Source organism: Nematolebias whitei, chromosome 9 (genome assembly GCF_014905685.2).
Source record: "Nematolebias whitei isolate Nwh7 chromosome 9, NemWhi1, whole genome shotgun sequence".
In the NCBI taxonomy this organism is placed as follows: domain Eukaryota; kingdom Metazoa; phylum Chordata; class Actinopteri; order Cyprinodontiformes; family Rivulidae; genus Nematolebias; species Nematolebias whitei.
The window spans coordinates 47672196-47680186 of record NC_056506.1 but is presented as its reverse complement, the minus strand read 5'-3'; the positions used below and the strand labels follow the sequence as shown (position 1 = coordinate 47680186).

Genomic DNA, 7991 nt, shown 5'->3' with positions numbered 1-7991 from the left:
TATTTGGACTGATTCGACTTATAAGGTGGTGTCACGTGTATGGCAGAAAATACGGTACATTGATTGTTAGTTTTTGTAACTTTACAAGGCTTCAGTAAGAGATATGGATATAAATCTTCATTCAAAAGGCAACAATTGAACCAAAACAAGTTTTCGTGTTTGCAGTTAGATGCAGAAACACTTAAAACACAAATATTTTAGACTTTAACATCTGCTCCTGTGCTCTACTGTCACCTTCCTGACTCTTTGGGTCTTAGATATCCAGTCACGTCTTCAGTGATGCGTGCTCTTGTTACGCTGCCTTCAGGTTCACACTGAGACACGGTTAAGGTCCAGAAACCGGAGTCCTTGCAGAAAATTGATGTTGCTTTCCAAATTACATTCCATCAAAGCAAGTTTTATTGTCGAGAAACAAAATTTACTGCTAATGCTAGTGTTTGTCTTAGTACATTTTAAAAGCCTTATTGGTCAGGGTTCCTTTTAAAGAGAACTCTAACCAGCTCACTTGATGTCCTGCAGCTTCCAGAAGCCTCCAGTCAGGCTCTCTTTGCTGACAGTCAGGCGCACATCTGGGCGTTGGAAGGTAAGAAAAGATCACGAGTTTTATTGAAGTCGAACATCTTGTCAGTCCAAGTTCATAATTTCCTTTTTTTAATTATTTTTTTTATCGCCCTGCAGCACTGTCTTACCTCGTTCAAGCCTCATTCACAGAAGACCAGTTTGGGGTGGTTCAAACTACATTACCCAGCATTCTTGGCGCCATGCTGCTTTTGCAAGAGGCAAGTCATCTGGTTAACTGTGGTTTATACACTTCGACATGCATCTAACTGAACTGCCTATAATCTGATATCATGACTTTTCATATGTATTCAATCGTTGTTTTCTGCAGTGAAGGTGTCATTCATTTAGTTTCCAACAAAACTACAAAATCCAGTTTTTGCACAACTTTGCAGGGGTGTGTATGGAATGCATTGTTGTGAACTTTAGTGTCCGCAGTATTCTAGTCTTGGTATTTTGTTTTATCAGATGTAATTTTATTTTATGGCAGCACGGTGGCACAGTTGATAGAGCTGCTGCCTCTCAGCAAGCAGGTCGCCCTGGCTCAAATCCTGACCAGGGGCCTTTCTGGGTGGAGTTTACATGTTCTCTCTGTGCATGCGTGGGTACTCCCATTTTTCTCCCACAGACCAAAAACATGCATGTTAGGCTGATTGGTAACTCTAAATTGTCCCTAGGTGTGAGTGAGAGACTGAATGGTTGTTTCTCATTTGTCTCTGTGTCCCTGTGATGGACTGGAGACCTGTCCAGGGTGTCCCCCGCCTTTCATACAGTGATGGCTGGAAATGGGCACCAGTGACCGGCGACCCAAAAAGGAAGAAGATAATGGATGGATTTTAAATTTATGAAACTTGAATGAAGACCTTTTTCCGGGAAACAAAAAATTTAAGTGCAAAAAATGCTTTTATTTATTTATTTACACATTGATGCGAGCAAACACACCATCTCGGTTTTTTTTGGTTTCTCGAGGTTATTTATTTTTTATTTATTTTTTTCCGTTTATGATCATTCATGCCATTGGATTTGTTTTAGACTAACAAAACGTGGTATTTTTTGGTAATACCCACCCATTTTAAATCCGTTTAAATTCACGTGAGCGCAGCCTGAATCAGACGGCAACATTTTCACTTCACAAAACTGTTAATTTAGTCTCTTTAAAAATGGAAGATTCTATGATCTTTGATGCATTTAAATGCTAAAATAACAACAGCATTAATGAATCACTACACAGCAGCAAATTACTGTACTTGACGCCGTATATCACACGCAATAAGTCGCATCAGTTAATATATGTGTAATAAAGTAAAAAAAAAAAAGAAAAGAAATGCATCGCTTTGCCATATAAGTCGCATCTATTATGAGTCACCGCTGACCACCCAGAATCGTGGGCCGGTGTTGTATCAAAAAATCAATAGGCTGCCAAATGGTGGCCGCAGGAGCATGCACAGGAGGACTTAACAAGATTAACACTTAAAAAGAATTGTTTGCTCAACATTATAGTAAAGGTGTGTCTCAGTTTAATTTGTACTTAAATGTACTTTAATTGTCAAATCATCTATTTTTCAAAACCTGATTCGCAGAAGCTGCAGGTACACGCAGAGGGGCGAGCCTCGCATTTTTTCGAACGTTAACAAGATAATCACCTAAAAACAATTGTTTGATTGCTCATAATTATAGCAAAGGTGTGTGTCAGTTGAACTTTTACTTAATAAATGCACTTTAATGGTCCAAATTAGCTGCGTTTCACCGGGGCGGTGCAGCTGGTTTGACTTGCTCCAAGCAGCGAGCAGAACAAAGGTGGGTGTATGGCAAGCGGATTGTGTCATTAAATAGCTGGTGAAGATTCTCAGTCATCCAGGACATGGTAAATTCAAAAAAAGTTCAAAAACAATAAAGTATAAAGTCAAGTATAATAAATAAAGTCCAGTTGTTTATATTTTTTAACTTTTTTTGAATTTGTCATTATAGCCACGTTTACCTATTACATGATACAACAATGTGCCATACAGCTACTACTACTCTGCTGCCATCTAGTGGCTGAAAATGGTTTTGTTTTTTCAGTCAGAATGAATGAAAATGGTCAGATCTCATCCAAAAATTGGTTTATAAATATGGGGGAAAAAATCCATAAATAATGCAAGAAGGTGCGACCTATATGGGGAAAAATACAGTAACTTATTTTAAATCTTATGCACACATGCCTCAGTTGCATCCTTTTGATTTTCAGGCTGTAGACCGACACTTCAAGCTGCCTCATGCTTCCAGTAAGCCCGTCAGGTCGAGCAGCAGCATGGGGGACTCCACCTACAAAACGCTGCGCTTTGCTCTCAGGGCCACACTCAAGACCGCCATTTACAGGATAACCACCACCTTTGGAGATCACTTAAAGTAAGACTGCGTGGAATTTCAAATCGTTTAAAATAAGGAAATGTAATTCCCATCTTGAGTATACCGATTTGTTTTACTCCTCAGTGCTGTGGAGCTGTCTGCAGAGCACCGGAAAAGACTGCAGCAGTTTTTGGAGAACAAGGAATAAGACTCTGTACCTCGGCTTCAGTTCCATCAGTTTCTTGTTTGCGTGTTTGAACACACGAACTAAAAGAAAGTAGTGCCCCTTTTTATTCCTGGTCTGCCATGTTGTGGATTGTATTTGGCATGGAGCATGAACAGGAAGTACAACTTGCCGACGTGATGGACTACAAGAGCCTTCTGGGATTCGGTTCCAACAGTTCTCCCTCTCTCAGAAGTATTGGCTTTTGAAAATTGGATCCAAATAGACTTTTTAAATTGTAATATGTAAAGGGCTACTTGTGCCATTTCCTTCCGTTTTCACATTTTATTTTGTATAATGAACGAGAGGAGTCTGTTTTTGTTGTGATGTCTAGTTTCGCAGGTGTCTACAATCTGTTTTCATGAATCTAGTTTTTCTCTGAACATTCTGGTCAATTGTCTGAATTCTGTTCAGTCCGACTTGTGTAACTTGCTGAGAATGTTTTTTACAAGACGAGGCTGTGATGTCATTCAGGCACAGGTTAGACGTGACTGGTCGGGATCTGATTAAAGGTTTTGTCACAGCCAGCACAAGTTTGAGTTTTTACCCAGACTGTTAATAAAAATGTTTCCAAAAAATTCTTGTTTATATGATTATCCAGCTGAATTAGTCATTTGGCTGAACTTGTAGCTCCCAATGGGATAGAAAACATCCTGACTGGTATGTAGTTTTATTAAAATGTTTAAAAGTGTAGCTATACACCATATACAGTAGTCGTTTATCGCAGGTGATCCGTACCCTGAAGCCCCACGATAAGTGGAAAAACCGCAAACTAGGAATAATAGTACAAGTAGCAAGTAGTGGTTTAGTATATATATATATATATATATATGTATACACAAACACACACACACGTTTATTATTTTACGCTTTATACAGGTAATTTCGAGTAACGGGAACTCATTTTCAAGAGATGTTTTTGGGAGCAAATGATGGGGGTCAAAGGCCTTGCTCAAGGGCCCAGAGTGGGGCAAATGAGGGTGGAGGCAGGCGTGGGTGCCTCGCCCCTTCCACCCACATTTTGATGTCAGTCCGGGGAGTTGAACCTGCGACTTTCTGATCACAGGCCCATCTTCTCTAACCTCTTCATCACTCACCTATCTGATATATAAAGAGGTTTTAAACCCTTCCCACTCTTGCAATATTCTAAACAATGTTTCTAAACGCTCTTAAAAAAAAAAAGCACATAATGTCATGATTTCAGCTCTTTTCCTCCGGCTGCCGTCAGCCAGCGCGCTCAGCCGCGCCCACTTCTCCGCTGCAGTGCAGACATGACACCAGGAGGCTTCTTCAGCTGTGGGCTGCACGCTGGTGCAGCAGGTGCTGAATCATTTTCAATTTATTTTAAATAAATCCATGCCAATCGTGCAACTCATGCATCAATCAGCCAACTGTGTCAAGTACAATCTTAATCTGAAAAAGAGCGAGTCAACGAAAAACGAACCGTGCAGTAGCGAGGGACTACTGTATATATATATGTATATTTTATATATATATTTTTTTTCCAATGGTCGCCACAGCGAGCAAACTCATGCAAAGATTTGGCAACAGGTGTGGACGGTAACATTTCACTGCATTGCTTTTCTTGCACAATTCTTAAGCATTTAGTAGGAAGTAGAACCATTAAACTTCTACAAGAGAATCAACTACGAGAGACAAACTGAAGAAACCAAAACAATCAGCAACACTTGTTTCACGTCTTATTTGAGGCATTCAAACAGTTAAATGGATCTGATTTTATAAACAGGGTTCATTTTCATCAAAAAAAAACAAAAAACGTTTTTCATCTTGTGCCGTCACAGTAATCAGTTGTTTCAAGGACTCGTTAAAAATTTTGCGTCATCTATACGTTAAAGAAACTCATGAATTAGTGATACTTTAAATCCTCCTCAGCTAATTAAAAAAAACATTTAAAGGTAATAATGTAACTGAAATTAACTATTTCATGTTACGACAAACCAGACTGAGAACAACATGACGACAGCGAGAGCCTTCTTTTTGTTTATTGCACAAATTGTACATATTTCCAAGTGAACTGGTAGAATGCAATATTAGGCAGTGAAGGGGGGGGGAAACAGTTGATCAAAAGCCTTTATTGTTATGTATGCAAGATGTGAAAAATAGCCACCTGGATGTAATGGTTTCAAATTACGGATCGGGATCTTTAAAGGAAACTTTTAAATCTTGAACAAGAAATGGAATCAGTGTAAGAACCGACATGACAGAGATGTCAAGAAAACCCAAACAGAAATGGACAAGTCAACTTTTTCCTCCCCTCTGGATTCTAAAAGTTCTTTGTCCATGTACAGTATAGAATATAAATCTCTGCATCAATACCCATCAAATGTGTTGACGTCCTTTTCTTCTGAAGTCAAACAGCATCTGCTATTTTCTTTACAGTTCTAATATATATTTATATATGTACATATAAATTCAACTAACTACAGTTCTCATTGTATATGAGAAACTGGACTTTATCGCTCTCTCTCACACACACACACACAAAAAGAAGAGATATTGACCCTGCTGCTCGCTGCTTCCATCATTTAGCCAGCGCTCAGCACAGACAGAATCAGGTGTCGGTTGTAAAACCCCAACCTGGCTCAAGGGATCGTCTCAAAAATGTAAAATATTTTAGATGCGTTTGTTTCATTGCCAACAAACTTGTGGCAAATAAGTGAATAATCCAAAGTACGTCAAACACCAGATTATTCTGATCTTTCCTGGCTCAAAGGCAGCGTTTGAAATGTGATTTGATCCAAGTCAGGTCTGACCCCAAACAGAGCTGATGATCAATCATTTCCCATCTACTTCTTAATTTCACGTTCGCCAAGAGCTGAACAGAACAGTTTCTGTCAAAAATGGGTTTTTAAACAGAAAGGAGAAAGGAAGTACAAGCAGGACAGGCAGGTGGAAACAAAGGACGCCACTCCTCAGTCGAACACTCCAGGCCAAAATATCTCCGGTCTCCACAAACAAACAAAACGTTAAAGTTTTTCTGATAAGCTTCTGAATTTTGTGATAAATACAACAGCTCTTCCCTCGACATTGAACGCGGTGCACACTTTGTCCCGCACTAAAGCATCCCTGATTCAAAGTGTGCGCAGTAAAGACGGAAAGAACGTGGGACGATGCAGCATGTAGATTCTCGGGGATCACGACTGTAAAAAAAAATGCTGTCTCAAGTTGCTCAAAAAAAAAAAAAAAACGTAGCTGGGGCAAAGCAGCGAGGAGCTCTAGGCTTTCCCGCACACATTCCAAATCTTAAAGGGAGTCACATACTGGGGGACAGTTTGAGGAGACAAGCCTACACCCTTCCTCGCTGCTGAACCCTTCTTCATCCACACTGGTTGAAAAGGTACCAACAACAAAGAGACGGTCTGCTGGTGATTTAAAGCTCACTACAGATTGCCTAAACGTGGAGGTACTCGCTGCCATACGCGCTTTCCAGGTCTATGAAAAGAACAAGAATGCATGGGGGGGCAAGCAGGGGCCTCCACATGGTTTTAAAAGAAGTGCTCGCCAAACCTCTGTGCACATGTCAAGAAGAAGAAAGAAAAATAATTCTGGAAGTGTTGCAGTCTCCAGTTGCACACTCGTCACTAGGAAACCAGGAGCCAAACGGCTCCGCTTCAACAGTTTGTTTACATAAATGTTGATCTGTTTTTGTGGAAGAGTCAGTGGCTCATCAGTGTCTCAACGATTGCTCATGTGCATCACTTCAAGGGCGATGAGGTGTGTTATGTTTCTATATGTATGTGTGCACGAGTATGTCTGTGTGTGGAGCTCAAGACGACATGCACTGGACGTGGTCGGGACCTCCTTCCTCCTCATCGGAGGAGTCTGGAGAGCTCCAGGACTCATCAGTGTCCTCGTCTGCTCCTTCGCGGCGAGTCTGGATAGAAAGCGTGAATGGGATTATTAGGGTAGAAATATTAATCTTTTCAACCAGCTGTCTGACAAATATTTTAAAACTTGACATTTTTATATAAAAATATATAGTTTTCAACAACGCTGCCAGTTAAAAACCCACTTTGTAAGTTAATATTCTTCTGAAAGCACATCTGTCTTAATTTATTTATTTTTCACACAAACAGAAAACCTTCAGTGGACTTTAAATGGCTTGTGGAATGATTTTTTTTCTTAGTTATGCTGAAGTTCAGGATTTACATCAGGATTTTATCTCATCTACTAAGACCAGCTTAAATATCAAATGCTATTTTCAAAATATTTATTTGTCAAAATTATCCTTTAATTTACACATTTATGTTTCTATCAGAAAGGGATTTTCAGGAAATGTAGGCTAAACCACACAGTGTGGCAAAAAAAATGAAAATAATTATATATTTATTCTATATCACTAGAGATGCTCCACTTGGTTGCTAACTTCTTGTTTCATCTGTTCATCACAGCACAAGCCAATCAGATTTAAAGCTGCATCTCTTAAGAAGTCTGATTTGTTAAGATTCTAGTGGACCAAATTTTAAAAGCTAGGTTTTTTTTATTTTTTATGTTGCGAAACTGTACTAATGTTCATATGTGCACATTCATATCTTCATGAGCTCACCCTCGGTGGTCTCCTGTTCCTCATGTGTCTCATCAGGAACCACAGCAGCTGGGTGTCATATTGGTCACCGTGGCGCATGCTGTCATCGTCCCGCTCCCGCTTGTTTTTCTTCATCACCTTCAAGAACACAACAAAACATTGGTTGCAGAAGTAACGTAAATTTTTGCAGCAAATATTAATTACTTGGTACAATTAGACACCAGTCAGCACACATCAGCAAACATTTTAATAAACACAAATAGAAATATTACATATTTAATAAAACAAGTTGAAATAAGTTTTGATAAACTACCCATTTTCCTTCATTTTACCTGA

General features: G+C 39.4%; 2 protein-coding genes across 2 annotated transcripts in view; one reads left to right on the top strand and one right to left on the bottom strand.

Moving 5' to 3' along the window:
• The window catches only part of LOC119414307 (nucleoporin NDC1), a 9655-nt gene extending 6246 nt beyond the window's left edge, over window positions 1–3409 (top strand). The window contains exons 2-5 of the mRNA XM_037681401.1: window positions 520–583; window positions 679–779; window positions 2786–2946; window positions 3031–3409. Coding sequence (XP_037537329.1) covers window positions 520–583; window positions 679–779; window positions 2786–2946; window positions 3031–3094 — 390 coding nt within the window. The 3' untranslated portion in view covers window positions 3095–3409. The remainder of the gene's footprint in view (window positions 1–519; window positions 584–678; window positions 780–2785; window positions 2947–3030) is intronic.
• A 1769-nt stretch (window positions 3410–5178) lies between these two features.
• LOC119414813 (DDB1- and CUL4-associated factor 8) lies at window positions 5179–7793 on the bottom strand (the record flags this gene model as incomplete). The annotated part of the gene is given in 2 exon segments (XM_037681936.1): window positions 5179–7004; window positions 7677–7793. Coding segments are annotated over 2 exon segments (225 nt in total), but the record flags the coding sequence as incomplete, so codon positions are not given.
• Window positions 7794–7991: the final 198 nt, after the last annotated feature.